Source organism: Actinia tenebrosa, unplaced genomic scaffold, assembly GCF_029948245.1.
Source record: "Actinia tenebrosa isolate PJP-AT-01 unplaced genomic scaffold, QUT_ActTen_1.0 utg344__unscaffolded, whole genome shotgun sequence".
In the NCBI taxonomy this organism is placed as follows: domain Eukaryota; kingdom Metazoa; phylum Cnidaria; class Anthozoa; order Actiniaria; family Actiniidae; genus Actinia; species Actinia tenebrosa.
Genome location: NW_028292606.1, coordinates 783,385 through 808,884, shown reverse-complemented (window position 1 = coordinate 808,884; position 25,500 = coordinate 783,385). Strand labels below are relative to the sequence as shown.

Genomic DNA, 25,500 nt, shown 5'->3' with positions numbered 1-25,500 from the left:
TATATAACTGTTTTGTTTAGAAGTAATAAAATGGCTAGCCGAATACAATATTGTGATGGATCTTTCAGAGCCTAGGAATATTTTATTCGGCTTATACAATATAGAAAATAACTTTCATTTAATCAACCATCTTATATTTAATAGGCAAACAAAGTATAGTGTATCGTAAAACAAAAAATCTCAGACCTGAATTAAATATCTTTATAACTATAGTTAAAAATACCAAAAAAATAGAAAAACGAATAGCCCTAGTTAGAAATAAGCTTACTGTTTATTTAAAAAAGTGGGAGAAAATTAATTAATTAAACCTGCTTTTATACTGACAAAAATAACTTCATTTCTTATGTGTCGAGTTTTAATAATGGTTAATATCTAAATAGATTGTTAATATTATATCTCTGCCTAGCTATGATTTACTAGTGTTTTTGTGTTTTGTATTGTTATATTTATAAAAATGATCAATAAATAAATATAAAGAAAACTTTTAAAAAATCTCTACTGGCAGGTACGGTCATCGTACATTGGATGGCAATGAAGGAATTACCACAGAAATGTTACGATAAACAATTGCATCAGTTAATGTACAGACAAAATTAGACACTGTATATACTACACTGATAATAAACGGTTTCCCTGTTTGAAGTATGTAGGTAAAAATAGGATCACTGACATTGTTGTTTGTGTCCTGCATGACAGGCAAACCTCTCCAAGACAGCTGCATTCTCTCCTGCAAAAAAAGAAGAAAAGATATATTACGTAATGAAAGCATTATAGCAACAGAAATGTTATGATAAAGAGTTCCATCACTTACATTGGAATCAATGACTTGCAAACCTCTTGGTGGCAACTGGGGTCTTTCTATTCCGGTTCCCTGAAAAGTAATAAGTAGACACTGTATATTAGTAACAATAGAAAATTAACTTCAGAAATATCAGGGTAAATGGTAGCATTACTTACACTGTTGTTTGTTTCCTGCACGACAGGAATACCTCTCCATGGCAGTTGCAACCTTTGTAGATCATTAAATGGCAAGATGAACAGTGCTGTTGCATCCCTAAAACCGTTGTTTGTGTCCTGCATGACAGGAAGACCTCTCCATGATAGCTGCAATCTCTCCTGCAAAAAGAAAGAAAAGACATTTATTGTATGTTGATTTAAGCATAGCTGCAGAAATGTTTGAATCATTAGCAAGCTTCTCAAAGAGCTGCAACCTTTCTGTGACAAAAACACCAAAAGAAAACTATTTTCCCTTTAGAACACGTATAAGAAAAGCTTTGTAAAATGGATTTTGAATAGAAAAAGTAATAATTACACTGCAGCAAGTCTCTTCTCCTTTTCCAAAACTTTCAAAACAACACTACACGTAAACCACATTTACTGTTATGAAATGATCACAAATGCAACACTTACATTGAAACTTTGAGGCTCTTGGATAACGTATACTAAAAAAGTGTCGTGAAGTCGGGGAGACTATGGTTAGAGTTTCCACGGGATCTTTATTGACGCTCACACGTACTAGTAGTTACAAGACTGTTTCACGACTAACAATCTACATCTTTCTTTCTTTACTCTCTCTGTAACTATCTGAAATTAACCTATATTTATAGAAGAAATTAGCATAATTGTAGAATTAATTATGAAAACTGGTTTGAGTCTGGTTTCCAGTGCAAGTACTGAGTTACAGGAATAAATTAGAATATTGGCCTTATTGACCTAAGAACCTAAATCTTAAAAAGAGTCTTTAGAAAAGGATTAACTGAATAAAACGTCGATGACGGTCGCTTGTGTTTCTAAGTCAAAACATACTATTCTAAGTAAACCAAAGTTTATACCAAAAGTAAGGGAATAATTCTTAACTAAAAATTTATGAGTAAACAACTACAATGAAGGACGCCAAAAATATACGTGTCCTTAGGAAGTCTTTTCTGCGCAAGTCTTACTAAACTGGTTTTGTGAACAGCTGAAAGTCAAAAGGTCCAAGTCCAGATTATTGAGTAAATAAGAAGAACCTTTCATTATCCGGTGAATAGAATTCAATTACTGACCTTTGTTAGGAAGGTGTTCTACAAGGTCAACAAACCTAAATCTTTTGTTCCAATAGTTACTTCGTCCTTAAGGCTAAATTGTTACCATAGAAACCTAAGTGAAATCTTAGATTTCTTGTACAGTACAAATCAGATGTTTTTCTGGCCTTCTTACAAAAGCTTGCATTCGTCCTTGTAACCAAAGTACAGCATAACCCAGAAAAAGGATAAACTTGAGGGAAAATAAAATATTGTACTTCATTATATTGACTACTGCAAGCATTACATTAGATCTTAGTTAATTGCAATAATCGACAAATAAATGAAATAAACTAAAGTATAGGAACTTTTTAAAAAAATAAATGTTGATTTCACTACACGGATGTCATCAAGAACGTTTTCAAATTGTCAGTGAAAATCAAGTCAATGACTTGCATAAAGAGATACCTAGTAAAAGAAACTCACTTTCTAAGAGTTTATATCTATTCATGTGAACCCTCAAAACAACAGTAATAAAACTTCAAGCTACTTATTGTAGCTGCGAAATAATTCATCGAGTGCATGTTACTTTCCACTCCTTAACATTCAACACAAGCAAGTATTTTGCTAAAGTCTTAAATTTGGTATAAATTAATTTAAGATAAAGATAGAACACAAAATATAGTATATCATGTAATTAATTGTTTAACCTATTTTTGTCAAGATTATGTTGCAAAGACATTTGATAGCAAAGATTGATTTCCTACTACCAGTTCAATTCCGTTACGTTTGTATTGTACGTTGTTGAGTCAAAACGTGAACGAGATTGTCTTAATTAAACATAAGATGAGAGTATGTGTACCTCGTTCCCAAGCACTACAACTTACCTATATTATCTTCTACTATTTCATTAGTGCCACGCGGTCCACATACTCTCATCTTTGCATCATAATTACCGCGACCTAACATCTATTTCACCCCGGCCTGCTCTCAGTCTGACCTCTAGCTCAGCTGGTAGAGCATCGGTAGTACAATTCCGAAGGTCGTGGGTTCGAATCCCAGCGAGGTCGGAAATTAATTTTTCCGAATTTAATTCCAAGGGCTTTCGCCCGGAATAACCTCGTTCCCAAGCACTACAACTTACCTATATTATCTTCTATTAATTAAACATATTAGGGAGATTCTCTGAGTAAAAAGGTTAGTTATTCTTAAGATTATTTAGTTTTACGTAAGCAAATATGTTGTAAACTCGTTTTCTAGTAAAGAGTTTAGTTATATATCGGCTTTTCTTGCATGCATGGTTCATATCCATAGGTTACCAACATAAACGAAGTGAATGGTTTTGTGACATTATCCAACATGGCCGCCGTGTGCCTTTTGTTACCTTACTCCCTTGGGAATGATTGAAAAGCAGCAATACTGATAAATATCGGTATCAAAATAATCATGTATACGTACGAATATAAATATAGGGAATTATTTTGCAAGTACGTAACCTATTTTACTTTCTCTCACACTCGACGAAATAATGGATTTGGTCATCATATGTCCGCTTGGCAAATGTTGGGCAAATATGGTGCTCTATATTTGCCCATACATTTGCCTATGCAGGCAAAGGTCGGGGTAAATTTCTAATAAATTTGCCATTGCTTTGCCATATATCTGAACACATGGGTAAATATGTTATATATTTGCCCTTAGTTTAGACGCATTTACCCAGTGGGGATATATGATAACCGTTTTTGCCCTATATTTGCCATATTGTCAAATGAAGGGCACATATGAAATCAACTTTGCACTAGGCTTTGCCCCATATTTACCTGGGGAGCAAATACAATACCCCAAACTGAGTATATCCGATGTGAGGTTTCCGTTTCAATTTATTGCAATCAAAACTTTTCAAAACAAATCAATAATTTTTCAACTGAATTATGATGGATGTTGGCTTGTTTTTACGATTTACGAGGGGGGAGTGCATGCAGGTCCATCTCAGTCATATGTGTCAATTTTTTCTCCTAACGCATGACATCAATGTTGCGACCACATTAATTCAATCATTGTTTTGCTTTGATGTCATGAAAGTGAGGTTATATGCGTTGATACACACAGGAAAAAACGCGGACGATGTATTTTTAATATGCGTAAGTCGTACATGCGTTTTTTCCAGTGACAATAAGAAAACTCATTAACCCATTAACCTCAGCTGCATTTCAAACCGCTAACATCTGTAATATTATTTGAAGCATCAATTTTGTTTAGTCTAAACATATGAATTCATCTTTTTTATTGGCAATATATGCAATTTCATTCATAATTATTTTAATTCATCTAATTTTAAACTCATCAAAGAATTCATTCAATTTTCATTTTGACTATCTAGTTACTGATGCACAGTTCAAACAGTTTATTTTTGATAGCTTTGAATATTTTTCCTGGATGATACTTTACTGTCATCTCCATCATCCGTACAATTTACGTTGTAAAGGACAAACAATTAATACTCTTTCTTTGTCAATAACATCGTAAGCAGCAACAAACTGGCTGTGTATCCTTTGTATGGGAATGAATGTAGAGGGCCCTTCCATTTCAAACAAGTTTCTGCACCAAATTTCATGTGGTCTGCCAATCCTGTGTCTTTCTGGATGTCGCTGATACCATCGAACCTTTGCCATACACAATGATTCCTGCTTGCCATCAATTATAATGGTTTGTTTAAGAAAGAAATCGACAACACCGGGGCGCAAGTCAAATGAATCGGTCTCAATACTGCCACTATATTGGCCACACCAACAACTTGCAAGAATGAAGGAAGAACGTTCCAGTCTAGAGTCAGAGGACCCTAGCTTTGTCCCCGAATATCCAATGGTACTAATTCTCTCAAACGTATCGGTAACACATTCAATGACCGAGTGTTGAGGTAAAATTGTTTCATAAGCTTTAAAGAGATATTCTGTATAGTCATCATCAAGAACATCAATGGATCGAGGTGAAAAACATGAGTATGCATTCATATTGCTCCACTCTAAGCAACGTAGTACTTGACCAACTGAAAGATTAAGTGTTGATGGTATTGATGGGATGCTTTCGCCAAGTGTTCCTACTTGTTGTGCCTCCTGAAGAAGTTGAAATACTGGTTGGAAAGTTTCTCGAAATCTCTCTGGTAAAGGGATATCTCTTAGTTCATGCTTTTGGAGAAATTTTCTCATGATTTGTATTTCAACAGATCTATTGTTAGTTCGAAACGCTCCTAAAATCCCATTGAAACGTTCGAAGCTGAAAAGCCAAAATGAATATACAGGCCCGTAATCTAAAATACATTGTTTGAGATGCAGGTGTAGATGCATGTTTGGCGTAACACGTTCCTTTCCATATCTTTTTTCAAACGATTTACAAAATTCCACTAGGTAATCATGTCCTTCTTGTAGCTCTTCAGTTGTAATAAGTGGAGAGCAAAGGTGAAAGCAGGACAATACGAATAACCTCCACAGCTCCAAATCATCTGTTGGAACGATATTCCAAATGCAGAATACAGAATACAAGAGAGTCCATGTTTTCCACTGATCAGCAGTAAATCCTCCAAACGATGTTGATATCTTTTTCGGGAGACGCCCAATAAATGATGGTGCTTTGACGTCATCTACCTTTTCCTGGATTTTATTCAAATTTTCTTTAGAAATAATTGGCGTTTCAGCATTTAGCCATACATTTGTCATTAAATGTTTTGCTGTCCCTAAAAACAAATTGTGCATAGGATCAACAACATGGTAACGAGTACAATCGAAGTAAGGCAACTGTAAGAGTTCAGAATATCTTGTTCCAGTGGAAGTTTCAATTTGGTTTCGTTCATCAGCGGTTGTTGCATTGAGTATTTTCTGAGCCTCTCTTCGGTGCTCTTCATTTGTCCTTGGTGTATCGTCATCTTCGAAACCTGAAAAATCCATGCTACTAAAATCTCCGGGAAAAAATCTTGTGCACTTTGAGCACCCTCGGTGAGCAGTACATCCTAAGAAACCGCAAACTTTTCTTAGTGCAGGAATGTCACAAGCAATACAAAGGAGGGCAGCTCGAAAACATCTTGCTGTTCTACTCCCATGAGGCCGAACTTGGATGCCTTCGTGCCACAATAAGTTCAATTCGGCTACAAGTGGTTGTAAGTACGTATTGATATTCAATTTGGGCTCGTGTGGACCAGGTATTACCCCAACTATTATTACGTTTTCCTCTTTGTACCTTTCTTTTCTCGGAAGATTTAGGAGGACCATATATATGACTCCAACGCTATAGACACTGTGCTTAAAAGGCTGAAACCAGTCAACATTCAGCATAAAAGCATAATTATTAGGCTGGGCAAGGAAAGGAGTGCCGTTAAAATATTGCCAATCTTTCCACACTTGGCCATCGTAAATATCAACTAAAATATCGTCCGGTACATTCCGATTTCTCCAAATCTCACATTTTTGTACAAAGTCTGGTCGCTTAATAAAGTGAGTTAGAGTGTCTCTGATGCTTTTATAACAATAAACTTTATGTGGGTACAATTTCGTCTGTCCATTTTTCAAACGAATTTCCTTAAGCAATTCCGCTCCACAAGGTGTGCGGCGAAACAATTGACGGTGATTCGGAAAAGCAATGTGAGAACATGGTTTAGCAATGACACGCCCGAATCTTGTTGTTATGCAGTCTTGAAAACGGTATAGGGTGTCGCATTTCGGACAAACAACATACTTTGAATGCTTATCTTTAAAAGAAAGATAATTTTTCAAGAGTTTGAAGGAGCTCGGGAAAACCAATACTGCGGTTGGGAAAATGATTGGCGAAAGCTCACACAAAACCTGAAAAATCGCTTTAAAAAAGGCGAGGAGAATATCAATGCCTCGGTCTGGTACAGAAAAGTATGCAGACCAAAAGCACACAAACAAGGCAATCCAGTTAATAAGGGTCACTCGGGAACTTGCTTCGACGGCAACGCTTATTTCTGCACTAGATTGTTCAAAATCTCTTTCTACGTCTTCGATATCAATATCCCAAGTTTCAACCAATCTCCTTCTTTCATTTCCTCTTATCTCTTCATGGTCAGATTCACTGTCCAACTTGTCATCCCAAAACACTTGATCTTCTTCCTCAAAGTCATTTATTCCGTCTCCTTTAAACATAAGCAAATACGATGTATTTTATTCATTCGGCATTGTATAACTGCAACATAGTATAAGATAAAGTCTGAAACCATTATAATACTAGAAAAAAAAATGTCAGTAAAAAAAAACCTCATGGGCTAAGGGACCGGTCATTATTTAAGTTGGGGTGGGGGGGGGGGGGGGGAGAAAAAATTGGGGGGGGGGGGGGGCCTGAAATTTTTGCTAGTGAAAGTCTTGAAATTTAAAAATGACTTTTAGGGAAAATTTTTAAATTTTTTACTACAATCCATGGGGGGTTTTCGATAAACTTGGATGCCTTCAAAGGGGGGGCCTTGAAATTTTTTTGCGTCACTGACAATTTCTCCTCCACCCCACCCCCCCCCCCCCACCTCCAACTTAAATAATGACCGGTCCCTAAATGTATAATTTTGACCCAAATTTTGCTCTGAAAATAAATGATTTCCATTGAAAATAAAATATAAATTTCTAAGTCAGCAAAACAACAATTTATAATTCGTGAAAGAAAAATGATAAATCGAAAATAAAAAACCCAAGAGACATATTAAATAAATTACTTATAATTGTATTTCTCTAACTTGACAAACATGTTTTGCCGGATACCATGCTATCTCAGGATGACCACAGTCATGAATTGATTTGGAGACAAAAATGTACAGCAATATCCATTTGAACATAGTAAATTCTTTTTAGCGTTTTAAATGAGTTATCTCTAGCTATGATTTTATAAACTCTTTGAATGAACCTTTCTGAACGAACACTGAGGTTTTAATGGCTACCATAAGCCGATTACTTAATGATGCACCCTTCTTAAAAGTAACGGTGAAAACGAGGCTAAGATAGAAATAGAAAAGAATCATTTGTACCTCTAACTTAATCTCGCTTCAATAACACTAATGCTTGGTAGTAAATCCAATAGGGGAGCTAGATCATGTGCAAATCAGCCGCTTGTTAAAGATTCAGTCTTTTATCTATGCAGTTTGACTTTAACATTTAAAGATTATATAATCTAATCATCAAATAAACGTATAACATCAATACCTTTTTGTGAAGTAGCTGGTAAGAATTCGTCACTTGATGGTTGGTTTGTATTTGGCACATCAGAGGAGTCTTGATCAGTTTGGTCCAAAACGTTTATCTCGCTGTAGTCATTAGAAGAAGTGTCGTTCTGGCCGTCAATCTCGTGAGTGAAAATACTATCATTTGAGTCTTCGTCGTCATTCCGCTGTAATTGCCATTGATTTGTTAAAGGATCATAAAATTCTTCTTTGTGACGGCAAAATACTCTGTAATGTAAATCTTCGTTACAATGAAAGCAATGATAACGCTTTGACATCGCAGAAGACATTTTGTTTTCCAGAACTATATAATTAAAAAGACGGTGTGTATCATTGGGACAATTACTCAAAATCCAAGCATTTTGAATGGCTAACAGCCATATTCCAGCGTAATAAAGTTCCACGTCCATCAACCACATGCCACTGGACAAAAGCACGCCGGATCTTTATTACCGCGCCCTTTTCCTTAGAGCTGTCACTGTTGGCGGCAGATAATGGTACGATGGTTTTAGAGCTAGAAGCTAATCAAGTTTATTGCAATGATATTTCGTGAATCTAGGCTTTAGAAAAAATTTCATAACTTTATAAAATGGAGCAAATAGCTTTAAGATAATAGATATATTACTTAACATGAATCCTGGATACAACTTCAGCATTTTTATAAGACAGTTATTCCTTTTTTTATTATTAGACTTCATTATATGAACGTACATGTCATCACAAGTCACGTGATACGCCGTGATAGATAGGGGGTAGATCTGTTCGGTGGATGTGCTTATTCGTTCATTCGCCTTTTGGTCACAAACAGGTAACAAACTCTGTCGGTCATCTAGTTTCCCGCACATTCTATATCTTTGCTTATAAATTGCGTTCATTCGTCGCGATCAAAAAATGGGAAGAACATCTACACCTTTACCAGGACGCCCAATGCCAATCCATTCTGTTACTGCAACTACCAGTACAAGCAGTACGAGTAGACATACTGAAAATGGCGCCAATTCTCAAAGGCTTAATATACTTATTCCCTCTGTCCCTGGTGGTAACGAGGATGTGCTAAGAGAACACAGAAATCGCCTATTGCAAGCAACAAGCGAGAATGAGAACGTTGACCCCGACAGCGAAAAAGAAGAAATTTCTTCAAATTTCGAAACGATTGTAAAACAGTTTAAAGAACTGCAAGAACAAAACCGCCAAATACTAGCGGCCTTAAAAGAAAGCCAGCAGGACAAAGACAACAGCAAGACCAAGATTACTGTCTCAAAGGCTGTTGCAGTAAGTAAAGTGGCAATATTTAAAAAAGCAAGCTATTTTTATTGATAATTTTACTGGGAATTCTTGGCGCGAAGAGTAGTTGGTATAATTATGCAGCGGTATAATTTATGCAATGCTAAAATTGGCGGGAAACCCGCCATGGTAGTGGTTAATGCTACCAAACTTTACTATTGATTTCCAATAACAAGACACTGAATGATAATGATAATTTCCTTTTTTGTAAAGGAATTGATTTGATTTCGATTTTTTCCCCAATATTATACAATCACAGCCATAAAAATAATGAAAACATTATTACTATGTCTAAGAATAACTTAAGGTACATCTTATGATTTTAATGAATTATATTATGTTTGAAATAAAATAACATGGAAAAAAAAAAAAAAAAAAAAAAAAAAAAAAACGAAACAAAACAAAGCAAAAACAAATGGATGCTAAAGGAGTAATTGTCGGCCAAATGCCAAAATTTCTAACAAATTTTGTCTCAAGTTTTAATATATGGGTACTTGATATAATTTCAGCTGCCCTTAAAAGTCACTTTCTGACGAGAAGAAAGAGAAACAAAAGAGAGCGTTCAGGGGCCCTTGGAAGGCATCAAAAGATGCAGCGGAAAACACAAAGAAAACAAAATGTGAGTAAACTGAATTTGCAACGATTATGACTTTGTTTAATAAGAAACTTTGACTGACGGTGTTTTTTTTTTTTTTCTTTTTTCTTTTAGCTCCTAAAATCCAGATCCAAGGCAGCGGACTTGTCAACCTCGCTATCACCAGGGGACAAAGAGAAAGTCAAGGCAATTATGAAACTGGAGTATATGTCATCAGAGGAGTCGATGTCAGAGGCGGATGACCAGGCTGATGACGATACAGCGGACAGTGGCTCTGATAACGAAGGGGGCCCTACTAAGCAGAGTAAAGTTTTAATAAAACACCCTCTGCCATGGAGAAGCCCCCTAGCTAATCAGTTCATGGAAAGCATGGACCGAAAGGCAAAAAGGAGGCTGTCAGAGCGCAGTCTCACCATGCTTTTGAAGCGGAAAATCGGGGAGCCGTCAAGACGCCCAAGGCCATCTGGAGGTCCCGAATGGGCATTGAGAGCCTAAAGGTTTTTATCAAATCAAGGGCACTGGGACACCGAACGTGGTTGGGGTTTCTACGAGTTTTATGAATTAAATCTTGTGTCACTGTTCCTCCGTTCCTTTGGCCTGATTTCTAGGGTTTTCGTTCTTCTTTCGATTACTTGAACGTTATACTCGTTTACTTGAAGAAATCCAAAGGTCAAACGGTATAGCAGCGGCTATCTAAGCCTATTGACCTTTGGATTCCTTAAAGTAAACAAGTATAATGTTCAAATAATCGAAAGAAGAAGGAAAACCCTAGAAATCAGGCCAAAGGAACGGAGGAACAGTGACACAAGATTTAATTCATAAAACTCGTAGAAACCCAACCACGTTCGGTGTCCTTAATTAAGTTTTTGCAGTTATAAATGAAGTGTACTACTACAGAATATCTAAAAAGAATCGTACATAAGCCACAGATCGATTGACAACTAAATATATTATGATCTCCTTTCACAAATTCTGTCACAAGATGAAACAAACACCTATAATTAATTTACAGAACTAGCATTTTCAATTAGTTGTAGTTAACAAATTGTTCATAGTTAATCAGTCGTCAAGAAAAGGAAATTCACAATAAAAATGTTTCAGTATGATTTATGTCTTTTTTCCTGCTTCTTAGTATAGGTTAGCTATGTTTAAAGTATGAGGTGGTTGTCACGACATATATCGTTTCTATTTTTTTTGGCCTGCCATAAGTGACAATAGCTGAAGACTGATAATATAGTTAAATTTAGCAAATATGATGAGCATAATTCAACTGAGCAAATATGGCTAAGACGCGCTGGTACATCTAAGGCATTAAGGGGGCATTAATCACATATACGGTCAGAGCATATCGCATGGTATATGTAAGGCATAAATCACATATACGGCCTGGAAAAATACAGGGTATATGTAAGGCATTAATCACATATACGACCTGGGCAAAGACAGGGTATACGTAAGGCATTAATCACATATACGGCCTGGGCAAACACAGGTTATATGTAAGGCATAAATCACATATACGACCTTGGAAAATACAGGGTATATGTAAGGCATAAATCACATATACGGCCTGGGCAAACACAGGGTATATGTAAGGCATAAATCACATATACGGCCTGGGAAAATACAGGGTATATGTAAGGCATAAATCACATATACGGCCTGGGGAAACACAGGGTATATGTAAGGCATAAATCACATATACGGCCTGGGCAAAGACAGGGTATATGTAAGGCATAAATCACATATACGGCCTGGGAAAATACAGGGTATATGTAAGGCATTAATCACATATACGGTCTGGGCAAAGACAGGGTAAATGTAAGGCATTAATCACATATACGGCCTGGGAAAATACAGGGTATATGTAAGGCATGAATCACATATACGGCCTGGGGAAACACAGGGTATACGTAAGACATAAAACACATATACGGGCTGGGCAAATACGTGCACATATCAAATGAGCATTCACATTTACTACCGGGTAAATGTATGGATGATATGATATCTGCTATATATTTGCCGTTTGGGATTTTACTGGGCCATACGGACTTTGCCATCTGTGCCCATGGGATAAATGTGTAGGTACATATCATATACAGTCATTGGGCAAATATTGTTTACTATTAGTCAAATATGATATTTGCCCATATATTTGTCTATATGTTTGCCTACATGACAAATCCATTTTTTCGTCGAGTGTCAGTAACCGATCAAATACTAGAATATAATGCATGTTACAAAGACAGCACTATAGCAAAAGCTGATCATCGGACACACCAACCACCAACTCGAACAAATGTACTTCCTTGTGTGGCCATAATAGGACCGAAATATCTAATTGAAACGCATACAAAATTTGTTGTAAATCGTTTTTCAGTGAACACTTTATAGTGTGCATCAGGTGTACATCTACCCAATAATTACGTCCTTTCATCGAAATCGTTTTGGCGGTTTGAAAACACTAAATATCGGTCCCAAAACATCTTTCTAAAGTCTCTTTTAACCACTGTTCAACCTTAAATATTGCTACTAAACCTTTTGTTTTAGAAAAAATACACCTTCAAAACGAGAAGAGCTTTTAAAAACCTACCAAAAGTATATGCAACATGTTCCTAACTAATGGCGTGTCTTCACTTTCCGGCTTCCGATCGATACTTACTAATGGCGTGTCTTCACTTTCCGGCTTCCGATCGATACTTTATGGCCGTGCAATGGACTCCTCAGAACATTAATGCACGCATGCGTTTGAGAGTATGTTTCACAATGCGCGGTCGAAAAATTATTTACAGAGAAATAAAGTTTCATAAGATCATAAGTAAGAATAGTTAGTTGTATTACCTGATTTCTTCCATAGTTATCACTATTAAACCATCACAGATAGCACAAGCAACATCCTTCTGCGCACTCAGTCATTTTCTGTGTATCACCTTCATTTTAGTTCTTTTCTAAGTAGGTATTCGTTACTTCGTCTGATTTCTGCATTTTGTCGCTTTTTAAACTGCCTGCATATTTTTTGTTTTGTTACTTATCAGTGCCTCAGACTGACATAACTTGTTGTTCGTCATTTCATCGCTTTTGACGAAATACCAGAGTCCCTATTTTTTTCGTTTTCTATCCTACGCAAGTGGCCTTCTTCGATTCCTATGTAAAAAATAAAAAATAAAAAATAAAAATCACAAAAATTATTTTTTAATCTATTCAGCTAAAAGCTATAGAGACATTGTCAATCTGTTTTAAAAAGTCGAAAAATCCTCGATGAAAAAGAATAATTTTTTCTTACTTAGGCCGAGTCCATTTCGATCCTTCTAGTCTTCGATTCCTATGTTGGGAAAAAACATTAACGGTTATTTTTCATCTGATCTCCAGCAACCTAAAATCTAGCGTCATACTTGAAAAAGTTGAAAACCAAATTTGCTTCCTTTTTCATTCGATATCATGCTGATAGCCGATAAGTCCATGTTCGTGAGTCATCGTCAAACTTCAGTACACATTTTTGGGTTTTACTTGATTGAGTTTGAGGAACTTGGGTCTTTGATTCCTATTGCAAAAATTCAAAACGAAAAGTCACAGCATTAGAGTACCAACGACAAAGATTAAAGCAACTAATTAAAATAAATAAAAGTATTAATGGCCAAAAAATATTATGGCTTGGTTTCTTTCTTAAAAAATGAGATAAATCCGAAGTCTTACGGATACGGCATACCTTTTCTTTTGAACCTCTTTTGGTTTCTATGTTCCGCGCTTCTTGGAACTGAAGCCTGTCGTCAATACGTTCAACGGAGCACAGAATAAATAAAGAAAAATTAAAATCAGGAGATATATCACCGCGCTTAGGTCTCATGCTAAGCTTAACTTCAAATAAAATTTCTGTTTACCATAAAAATTTACAGCCATCCCCATCCAGAGAGAGCACAGAATATTCTTAACAAATCTAAAGATGTTTGTCTTTTAAAAATTTGCAATCTTAAAAATCCATAATTGATGCATGATATTGATATTTGATCCTATCAGCGCTGAAGTTTTGTTAAGTTTCCAATTGTTTTTCTCAGCACCGTTAATTTTTACATTTTCAGCCGTCTGCCTGTACGTATGACAAGAAAAATTATAAATTATATACGTATGTCAACCTCATAGTCTTCGATAGGTTAATATTTTGATAAATCCAGTGACGTCAACACCGATTTGAAATGCAATGTGATCAGCAGTCATGCGTTCTAATTTATTAGCTAGTTTCCTATTTATGGGTACGTTGGGCATGAGCATTAAACTACATCCGAATTATCAATCAGCGACGACTTTTCTCTACGAGTTCAGACATGTCCCTGCTGCCTCCTGTCATGTTTGTATTTCATAAGAACAGGAGAACTGCACCATCACGTGATGGCAGCCATGTCAGGAGGCACAAAAAATAGAGTATCATGTCTATTTTTAGGATAGCCCTCTACTGAAGCCACCTTTAAGATCACCACCCCTTTCTCCTGGCAGTTGGATAATATGTCATATCTATTTTTAGATAGAAGTTCGACTTTCCAAACTTCTCTCTGGGTATCTAAATAGGTCGGTCTACTTTTAGAATTTTTTTCCAATATTCTGGGTTCATCCGATATTTTTTTTCCTTCTTTAAGGCTGGTTGATTTTTTTAACTTTTATATTTTCGAAAGTGGTTATCTTCTCGATCTCTTACCATCCTATTATTCTATATTTTCAATCTTAGAAATTGGCACCATTGACTAGTAGTGTAAAATTTAATAGATTCATGATCTGATTATAATCTACGATCTATTTCATTTTCGTCTATTTGGTTAGGGTTTCTGAAATTCTGATTAGTATTTTATGCATTTTTATTGTTCAAACAAAGAGACACGCGTCATGATTTCTCTTTTTATGAGCCGGGGGGGGGGTACTCGACTATATTCGCTAAAGAGTCTGCCGCCAAACAAGGTATGGTTTTCAGCGATTTTACTCTGGACAGGGTATATAAAATCGCGCTCGCTCTGGGACAGGGTACATGAAATCACCCTCTCTCTTTAACAACTTTAAATAACACCTTTTCTATATGGCATCGGTCTTTGCATAGCGACGCCCAAACGCATGGGCTCCCTGTGTCGTATCCAGTCTCTTTCTGTAAATTTGATCCTGGAAGCATTTCTTCGAGTTGTCGTTGAACGTTTGAATTTCTTTGAATTTTTAACCCAAGATCAGACTGTTTTCTGGTCAACTGGTCGTCGTTAGATAGGTAAGTCAGTATTTATATGTTGCGGTGTAACGACTGACTTGAACAGAGTTTTGAGGTTCCAAGTGAATGGACAATTTTTTGTGGTTGGTTTGGCCTTAACTTCTGCATGTATGACCCTTCATTTCCTTCATATTTAAGCTCATAATACTCCAGTTACGAACTCGTTGTTGTACAGGTAGTTAAGAGTTAGTCCCGATTTATGAGCATTCATGCTTTCCAGTCAAGGTTCGTGGAATTTCAAAGTGTTTGTATTCCTCTTAGTTACCACGATATGTTATTATGCACCACGAGGCAAAGGCAATGATTTTTTAAATTACCACTGTGTTCATTGATTACAGAATCCTTATTTCAGTGTTAAAATATTCACAAATACCAACATTAAAGTAAAGAATGCACAACTTCAACTATATAATAAGTTTGTTCACATTAATTTAGCAATGAATCTAAAACCCCGGGATACCCTACATGGTTTGTCCAAAGTGGGATTCCTGTGTAAAGTCAGTCTATTATGGGATGTGTCAACCATGGATTGATATATATTCACTCTAGGTTTGTATTGTCAAGTAAATCAAAATATTATATAATTCCTTTATTTAAAGCATGGGACATCATCAGAGCAAAGAATACCTGTCATCTTGTCCCTTGGGGGGAGGGACATTCGTCAGGCATATCATAATCAATACCCAAGGGTTTTGGGAGTCTATATTTAAGAAAGCCGTTGATATATACATAAGTAACTGAGAATTTGAAACCAGAGTTACTAAATAATGATATAATAGTGGTCAAAAACTAGTGAATTTGAGAGAAGGGGAGGTTTATAACTGTATCTTATTATTTACTCTTGGAGCCTGTTGTTTTCTGTACTTATACATGCATTTGCTGCAGAAAATAGATATTTCATTCAACTTATAGAATTTCAAAGGTGGTTTTGCTGTAATTTTGCATCTTCATTTTGAGTAAAAAGAATAAACGTAAAAAAGGATAATTGAATTCAGAAGCTACATAAAATTGTATAAAGAAGTTGGCTATTTCATCAGCCTATAAATACAGTCAAGCTCAGTCATAATAACTTTTTATATTATGCTCATCTAATAATTGTTTATGGAGTCAAAACTTTTGAGACAAAGTTAAATGCAGTAAAACTATGATTGTCTTTTTGTAATGAATGTGCTGGTTGGTCGATAGCAATATTAGCTACTTAAAATAGCTACTACTGTATTTGTCAGCATCAACTTTGTTGTTATTTTATGGTTTTACTGCATGTGCTATAGCGTGAGACTTATTTTGGCATTGTAATTCAGTTTCTACTGCAAGAATGATTATTAAAGATTATTATTATAGCTGTAATGTTGTAATATAATTATATATTTCTCTTGAAGATCAGTCAACCATGGCAGAGGGAGAAGCAGTAGATCCAGATTGGTATGGATATGAGTGTAAGTCAGGACAGATTTTGTTTTACTACAACAAAACAACAGGAGAACATGCACAGATGGGCAGGTGGTGATCATGTAAGTCAACTACTTGGCAATATTAGTCCTCTATTAATATTCAATTAATAGCCCCTACAATATCATCCTCACAAATTGCATTTCTCTCGGTCAGCGCAGAGGAATGAGGGAGGCTGAAGGCCAAATGGGCTATTGGGTTGAGACCGAAATAGCACATGGGAAATGACCTGATTATATTATAATTTATTCATTTGCGCCGTCCATGTTGTCGGTTTAGAATGCCAAACGTGTATTAAAAACAGTGGATGATGCCACGGGTCGCCAGTCACAGCATGCATTTAATTAACATACTTCCCATGTGCCCTTTTGGTCTCATCTTCTATGTTCCATGTTTCTGAACCTGACAACAATTCTTCAGTTGAGTATATAAGCAAAAATCTATATCATGCTAAAATAAAATAAAAATGTTTATACGAACATTGCCATTGTGATACCAAACATAATTGCATTGTAATGATAGGTTCTGCCACTAAATTGCTTTCTCTTTTGATATATTTCTGGTTGGGAATTTAATATAAAAAAGAATCATCAAAAATAAATTTCATCATTGTATGCCAGGGCTTAAAATAATGGTCGGTAAGTCGCTGGTCCCAAAGTAGGTTTAACTCGGTTATACCTTGTTTGTCATACCTTGTTTGTCATACCTTGTTTGTCATACCTTGTTTGTCATACCTTGTTTGTCATACCTTGTTTGTCAAACCTTGTTTGTCATACGTTGTTTGTCATACGTTGTTTGTCATACCTTGTTTGTCCAAAAACTGTCTTACATTGTCGTAGATTTGCAACAGAGTTACTGGCTAAAAACATCATTATTCTTTGATTTTGGAAATGGCCCATCCAGTTTTCTAAATGGCCCCTAAATTTCGGATTGGTGGGCCCTTTGACCCCCTGAAAGAAATTTCTGGTCAGAACACTGTACCTTGTTTGTCATACTTTGTTTGTCATACCTTGTTTGTCATACTTTATTTGTCATACCTTGTTTGTCATACCTTGTTTGTCATACCTTGTTTGTCATACCTTGTTTGTCATACCTTGTTTGTCATACCTTGTTTGTCATACCTTGTTTGTCATACCTTGTTTAACATACCTTGTTTGTCATACCTTGTTTGTCATACTTTGTTTGTCATACCTTGTTTGTCATACCTTGTTTGTCATACATTGTTTGTCATACCTTGTTGGTCAATTACCTTGTTTGTCCAAGCCAGTCCAAGTACCTTAAGTTACTGGTCAAAATGGACATTGTTGAATGTGCAGCCATTATTTTAAAGCCCTGTTTACCCACTTTAGTTATAATGAATGTGAAATTCTTTGTTTACAAGACATACTCTGCTCTTAATCTGATTCTTGTTATTCATGCAGGGATGAGAGAGCACTTTTGAAAGTCGGGGTAGGAAGGGAGTTAAGGAGAACTTTTTTTGAATTTGGGATGTTAATTACTAAGAGAAAACTTGTCATTCTTGTAAAACGTGCCCCCTGCTATGCTGTCCCTTTCCTGATCATATATCCAATATAAAAATACAGATTACCATGACAGAAGTAGATAAAAAAGATCCAGATTGGTGTGGATATCAATGCAAGTCAAAACAGACTCTGTTCTACTATAACAAGACAACAGGACAACACAGATGGGCAGGTGGTGATGATGTAAGTCTTTGATCAATAATAAGAAATGGCCAACACCCAAAAATAGATTTTTACTGTTCTATGCGAAGTATAGTCTCCTATGCAGCCGCTATTAGTTTCGTCATGCCACGCTCACTCCCCTAAGTAGCTAGTAAGTGTTGTGTGACGAAACTAATAGCGGCTTTGTAGGAGACTATGCGCCGTAGCATAAAGACAAAATTTACAGTTTTAGATTTTTGACAACTTTTTAACAAGTTTTAATTGTGCTCCTTATCGCTAACCATTTAGATATCAGTGCTTCATGTTGGACGTTTTGATAAGCGGAGTTTGTAAATTGATGTAACAATATTCTAACATGAAGGTGAAGCGCCAAAATATAATTGGTTAGCGGAAAGAGAGCATAATATTAATAATAATAATAATAATAAACTTTATTTCAAGAGGGGACATTTGACAGTGGGAACTGATAAACTCATGGCCCTCAGCATGATTAAAACTTGTTAAAAAGATGTCAAAAAGAAATAATGAAAAACTTGTAGAACTATTCACAGTTTGGTGCATAGCACAGTAATAAAGAAATAAATAATGTGTGCTTCTGTTGTATGCATATATTTACCTTGCCGCTTGAAGACTAGTGACTTGGTAAGTATTCACAGGTGCTTTAATCACTTCTGCTTTGGTGAATAATTGTTACTGTTACTAAGGCCCCAGCTAAACAAGGAAACATATTTACCATGCGCATGTTTCCCTGATGTTTCCCAGTTTAGCCACATGCAAACTACATTGCTGCATGCAGCAAACTTTGCTTCCAATTTTGCAGATTAATAAAAATGCAAAATAAAAAGGAAAAAAAGGCGGGCGGGCAGGCAGGTGGGCACGCACGATAACTTGGCTTATTTTTGTAAGAAAAATTGCCCAACAGTTAATGAATTAATCAATTAATTTATTAGGGAATCAATCAATTGATTAATTAATGTATTTTTTACCAAATTTTTAACTACATTCAACAATTCATGTTCAATTACATATATGATTATACAGCTTCTCATTAATCCCATATAGGTAACTGTCCAATTATTTTCTTAATTGGAGAGATCTTGTTGATATGGGATTAATTAGGCAGCCATATAATTAATAGGTAATGGAATTTCATGCTCCCCAATCAAGAAATAATTAGACTCGAAAAATTCCTCTGACTGCCAAATTGGACTCGGCCTATGGCCTCATCCAATTTTGTCAGTCCTCGGAATTTTCCTCGTCCAATTATTTCTTAATTGGACAGCATGGAGTCCTATTACATATACTAATTAGAGTAGTGTATATCATTGTATTTTGTAAGGCTCATTTGAAAACACAAAATGTTGAATTTGCACCATATAAATAAATATTATTATTATTATTATCTATTTATCATAACAAATCAGGTAGCCCACCTTTTTTTACAACTGCATAGCTTGTGTCAGTGAGTACAAGACTTGACTGAATTAAATTTGGCATAACTTTGCATCAATTACCTCTAGGAACTCAAGAATGATATTCAGCAATCAGAGATGCAGTGCACACAGACTGATGAATGTGGCTGTGCTAATGGACATACAAAAAAAAGCCCAGATAAACATGTAAAACAAGGTACAAATAAGTGAAATGTAAATTTTGATGATGTTGATATCAACATCACCATCATCATCTTCTCAACCTCATTAATAATTCATGAGGTGAATGACCAATGACGAGTTTGCATTGTAGTCACGTGCACGCACCTTGATACTTGATCAAAAACGAATCAAGACACTGTTCTCAGTAGATTCAAGAACTATTGAATTATGATGAGACTGAGCTAAGTAAGTTCAAATCCTTGTGCTTTGTGTTTGATCAGGGGATCCATTGTTTCGAGGTGTTTGGATGCCCTGATCAAACAATAATAATAATAATAATAATAAACTTTGTTTGTAGAGGATAACACTTGACAGTAATTCAACTGATAAACTTGTGGTCCTCTGTTAACGTCTCTAGTTAATTAGGGACGGGACCGCCATTAACGTGATCATCCGAGCCACGTGAAGGTCTAGCCATTTGCAGATAAAATTAAAAAGGCAGCACCTTCTCCTCAGTTATTTTAAGACCCTGAGTGTTGGTCCGGCCGAGGCTTGAACAACGATCTCCCGCACAACAGACCGACGCTCTTACCAACTGAGCTAGCCGGGTGGCGGTTTTGTTCTATTACTTCTAGTGCACTTGTTTATTTTCACCATTCTTGTCACGTGCAACTTAATTCCCAACCGGGAAATAAGTTACTTAAGTACATTTAGATTTAGCTAGTGTTACGTGTTCATCTTTCAACCAATGAGATTGTTTGTTACATCGGAAAATTTCGTAGCTATATAACAAATTATTAAGATCATCATCATCATCACCAACTTTATTATCGTCATCATCATTATCACCACCATCCTCATCATCAACATCATCACCATTATATTAGCATCATCGCCATCTTTATTATCATCATTGGTCATTCGAAGGTGTTGTGGAATTACTTTCAAACGCGTTTAATGGAGGTATTTAAGATGCTTCGTTGAATATGAGAAAGACTGAATATCTCAACATTAGTCTTCTTGTGCTTGAAGATAATGATCAGAATAACTAAGATTTTAGAATCTCCCATTGCTTTTTGCCTATCTTTAGCTCCGGCAAACGCTTTTGACATACTTCAGTTATACACTTTCGTGAATATTTTTTGTTCTTTCTAATAGAAGACTCAGTAACATTGGACGGCAGTAGTTGCTCAGGTTGGACAGATGAAAAGGGGCTTCCCCAAGAAGAAGAAGAACGTAACGACTGTGAGATCTTAGAAACAGAAGGTGTCCGCGTTCGCAAGGGTATAAAAACATACGAGTGTATGTACTGCGACAATACATTTGGTACGCAACAGCATCTAGAGAACCATGAACGCATCCACACAGGCTCGAAGCCGTTCAAGTGTAAATATTGTAACAAGGCATTTAGACAAAAAACCACTTTAATGAAACATGAACGTATCCATACAGGCGCCAAACCATACAAGTGTTCGTATTGTACCAAAGAATTTACGAGAAAAGATTGCCTTCAGAGCCACGAACGTACCCATACAGGTGACAAGCCATATAAATGTACATACTGCGACAAGGCATTTAGTCAACTGAGTTCTCTAAAGGATCACAAACGTATCCATACAGGTGTCAAACCATACAAGTGTACATACTGTGACAAGGCATTTAGAAAAGCGAGTCATATGAAATCTCATGAAAGCACCCATACATGCAACAAACCGCATAAATGTACATACTGTAACAAGGCATTTTCAGAAAAACGCTATCAAAAAAGACATGAACGTATCCATACAGGTGTCAAACCATTTAAGTGTACATACTGTGACAAGGCATTTAGAGTACAGAGCTGTCTAACAAGGCATGAGCGAACCCATACAGGAGTCAAACCGTACAACTGTACATACTGTGAAATGGTATTTGCTAACCACGTTAGTCTACAGTACCATGAACGTGTCCATACAGGTGTCAAACCACACGTATGCACATACTGTAATAAAGCATTTAGACAACCACAACACTTAAGGGGACATGAACGTATCCACACGGGTGTGAAACCTTACAAATGTACATATTGTGACAAGGCATTTTCACACAAGGAATCCCTAGTTATACATGAACTTACTCATACAGGAGTCAAGCCACACAAATGCACATACTGTAGTAGGACATTTAGAGATAAAAGTGGTCTAAAGAAACATGAGCTTCTTCATGAGGGTATCAAACCATACAAGTGTAAATTATGTGGCAAGGCATATGTTGATGCAACTGGTCTTAAGTATCACAGAAGTACACATACAAATGCCAAACCGTACAAGTGTGCATACTGTAAGAGACCATTTACACATCAGCTTGCTCTAAAGAAACATGAACGTACCCATAAAGGTGTCGAACAATAAAAGTGTACATATTGTAAGAAGGCATTTACACAACAGTGTGGTCTAAGGCCCCGTCCACACTATGCCGGATAAATTTGAATCCGAATTTTTATTTATTCGGTTAGGCCTACCGTCCACGCTAGTCCGGGTGAATCCGAAATAATTCTTCACCGAAAACGATTTTTTTCCAATACGGTCTCCAGAGTGGAACAATCTGAAAACACCGGCTAGCCGTATTAGTGTGGACGGAGAACATTTCGTACCCGAAATTTTTCGAATACAATGACGCCATGATTGTCATGGCAACATGGCGGGAAGGCTAAAGACTCACCGCAGGCTGAATTTCAGCTTCCATGTGCATGCTCAGATGTGCAATGAAGCGTTTTTGCCGCCTCTGATCGGACTAGTGTGGACGCGAAACATTTTTTCATGTGTGGACGGAAAACTTTTTTTTTCGGTTTCGGTGTGAAAGTTGCGGATTCAAATTTATCCGGCATAGTGTGGACGGGGCCTAAAGATACGTAATCATGCAGGTGTCAAACTATACAAGTGTACATACTGCGATACGGCATTTACACAATGGGGCAACATGACGAGACATGAACGTACCCATACTGTAGTACAGAATTGAATTCACAAAATGTGTAAACTAATAACAAAGTTTTTTACGTTTTTAACTCAGAGGATGATACTCGGCTATCCCAATTGCCTTTGCGAGCTTATGATTGTTTTCTTTAATTTCAACCGGTTTATCTTTCTCTAATGATACTTCTGCTGCTACCGACACTAATAATAATTTCGCAATACATGATGGGGTAACCCTGAATCATCCTCTGTTGTCAACTTATCTTTATCAATCGAATCAATTGAATTTCACAGTTTTCTACTTTTTTATACAATACAAATAAGAAGGAACCGTTAACAGATACAGAATACCTACTTTTGGACGCTGACTTTAGGTTCTATACCCCTTGCACTAAATCCCCACAAAGGGGTGAAAACAGAAATTATAACATCAGAAATGTTTTAAATCCTATAACGAAATTATTTTGCTTTGACCTGAAGATTGGAAATTAGTGCAAAGGGTTAATTCAGTATCAAGTCAAAACAATAGTTTATGAGTTTGAAATGTAATATATTTTTATAAACACCCGTTGGTGCTGGAAGAAAAGTTGGGAAGGAATTAGTAATTTTGAAGAAAACTATATTGTTTTGTATAATTTTATGCAATCTTTTATACGATAATTAAAAGGAATTCTTTACGAAAACCAAAGTAAACTTGCCTATTACGAAACGAATGAATACCCCAACTAACGAACGAACGAACGTACATAAGCAGTAAAAATGATCAGCTGCAGAGTTGCAAATAACACGTCTGCATATTTTTCAAATAAATTCAATTTAGTTTTCACTCTCTTTTTTTTCTCAGGGGCACGAAAAATTATATTGTTCCGCAGAAAATATCTTAAGGCAATCTCAATAGCACACGTTTGATAGTACAATTTGCCGTCGTTACGAAAGAGGCAGATCTTTTAAGCGTGACGTCAATCGTATGGAAAACGACTTCCGTGTCGAAAACGAAAAGCAGTTCTACAAAGATATTTCTTTGTAACATAATTCGGTACCCAAAGTCCTAATTCTTCAGGTGGAGCTAGAATCCGACATTAGAGAGTTTTAGATTTACGTTCACGGCAAACGTGAAACGTCAGTTGACCAGTAAAACATTCTTTTAAATTACTGAAAGAGAATCGCAAAAAAGTCCAAGTAGTAGAAAAACAAAAGAGTATTTGCGCTTGGTGAGAAGGTTTGTAAAAGGTAAAGTAAAATACAGGAAAACTATGAAAACGTGGTCACGTTTGCCGTTTGCGGGGAGAAAAAAAGTCAATCTAGAACTCTCTATTGAAGAAATAAAAACAGTTATTGATGAGCAGGATATCGTTTATTAGTTAAATCCGCCAACGATATATTGGTCTATCATCAATGCTGTATTCTGATTGGATGAGCTGAGGCTATTTCCTAGGCAAAAATTAGAGTAATTATTGAATACTGAATGCCAATAATATGATAGCTGACAACACTTCTATTGTGCGTTTAGTTCTCGTGTGTGCAGTGAGACAGTTTTTAGGCTCTCGCTAAATTCCAATCATTAATGATTTGATTTGACGGGTGTGAGGAAGAATCGGGGTTTTGGGGTTCCTGTTTCGACTACTTGCGGTCAATTCTCGTTCGTTCCAAATTTCGAAAGTTCCCCCAAAACCCCGGTTTTTCCCCAAACCTACAAGAACGCCTGCTTTGCAGGCTATCAAAGATGACCTTCAATACTATAATAGATATCATTAAATCGTCTGTTTTTATTCTATTTCTGTTTTATAGCTTTGAACATGACAATTGCGAATTTGTAATTTGGCTCAACCCAACGTAATTCCAATAATTAGACCTCATTGTCTATTCGCCAATGAATTAAGCCCTCCAACTCCAGCCGTTGTTTAGCACAGCACACCTACGAGGTTTTTAAACAAACGAAGCCTAGATTGTTGACTATCTAATAACACCTGCAATAGAATTGTGGCAGGATATCGATATTCAGTCACGAAATACGAGAGGAATATGGCTAGCAAAACAGTTCTCGTTTTGACAACATTTTACGGAGCACTATTACTCACTGCAGTATCTGCAAATGGTAAGTCATATCAACAAAACTAGGACAACTTAGTGAAACACAAAGTCAATCTAAAACTCTCTATTGATACTATTTCGCGCTTTAATTTATTTTAGTTTTTGTAAACAGTTGGACTCACATCACAACTTTAAAAAACGTGTTGGTAAACGCGGCAATTAAAGTTGTTCCACGACATTGTCATTACGTTCTCAAGGCATTTGCCCGGCTAAGAAATACCATGGTAACGTGCAACAATCTTACTTGTGCAATTATCAACTCGCATATTTTACGGAGGGAGAAAAACAGAGAACCTAGAAAAAAACTCGTGACACATTCTCTACTTTCACATCCCCATAATGCCTTGCGTCTTTGGGTCAACCCGTCAAAAAACTGTCCCAAATTGAAAGG

General features: G+C 36.3%; 4 protein-coding genes across 7 annotated transcripts; 2 read left to right on the top strand and 2 right to left on the bottom strand.

The window, feature by feature from the left end:
• Window positions 1-252: 252 nt before the first annotated feature.
• LOC116305763 (uncharacterized) lies at window positions 253-14,039 on the bottom strand. Of its 3 annotated transcripts, none has more exons than XM_089025453.1 (8): window positions 13,975-14,039; window positions 13,803-13,857; window positions 13,380-13,637; window positions 12,938-13,240; window positions 1,411-1,595; window positions 958-1,116; window positions 812-871; window positions 253-727 (listed from the first exon to the last, which is right to left on the bottom strand). In XM_089025453.1, the coding sequence occupies exons 6-8, from the start codon at window positions 1,078-1,080 to the stop codon at window positions 512-514; spliced, it is 399 nt and encodes a 132-aa protein (XP_088881579.1). In that variant the 5' UTR covers window positions 1,081-1,116; window positions 1,411-1,595; window positions 12,938-13,240; window positions 13,380-13,637; window positions 13,803-13,857; window positions 13,975-14,039; the 3' UTR covers window positions 253-511. The 3 variants fall into 3 exon arrangements, with proteins under 3 accessions (XP_088881579.1, XP_088881580.1, XP_031571604.2); XM_089025454.1 differs by lacking the exon at window positions 13,975-14,039 and having other exon boundaries at window positions 13,380-13,418; window positions 13,489-13,637; window positions 13,803-13,871; XM_031715744.2 differs by lacking the exons at window positions 1,411-1,595; window positions 13,975-14,039 and having other exon boundaries at window positions 13,803-13,871.
• On the bottom strand, window positions 2,152-8,633 carry LOC148904289 (uncharacterized). Its single transcript, XM_089025508.1, has 3 exons — window positions 8,198-8,633; window positions 6,395-7,146; window positions 2,152-2,256 (listed from the first exon to the last, which is right to left on the bottom strand). The coding sequence occupies exons 1-3, from the start codon at window positions 8,631-8,633 to the stop codon at window positions 2,152-2,154; spliced, it is 1,293 nt and encodes a 430-aa protein (XP_088881634.1).
• Window positions 8,716-10,800, top strand: LOC148904288 (uncharacterized). Of its 2 annotated transcripts, XM_089025451.1 has the most exons (3): window positions 8,716-9,486; window positions 10,008-10,117; window positions 10,208-10,800. In XM_089025451.1, exons 2-3 carry the CDS (start codon window positions 10,088-10,090, stop codon window positions 10,586-10,588), a joined length of 411 nt encoding a protein of 136 aa, XP_088881577.1. In that variant the 5' UTR covers window positions 8,716-9,486; window positions 10,008-10,087; the 3' UTR covers window positions 10,589-10,800. The 2 variants fall into 2 exon arrangements, with proteins under 2 accessions (XP_088881577.1, XP_088881578.1); XM_089025452.1 differs by lacking the exon at window positions 10,208-10,800 and having other exon boundaries at window positions 10,008-10,169.
• A 1,179-nt stretch (window positions 14,040-15,218) lies between the features above and the next one.
• On the top strand, window positions 15,219-23,791 carry LOC116305759 (uncharacterized). The gene is made up of 5 exons (XM_089025450.1): window positions 15,219-15,335; window positions 16,715-16,846; window positions 18,368-18,490; window positions 19,990-20,098; window positions 21,223-23,791. The coding sequence occupies exons 2-5, from the start codon at window positions 16,760-16,762 to the stop codon at window positions 22,452-22,454; spliced, it is 1,551 nt and encodes a 516-aa protein (XP_088881576.1). The 5' UTR covers window positions 15,219-15,335; window positions 16,715-16,759; the 3' UTR covers window positions 22,455-23,791.
• The last annotated feature ends 1,709 nt before the right edge of the window (window positions 23,792-25,500 follow it).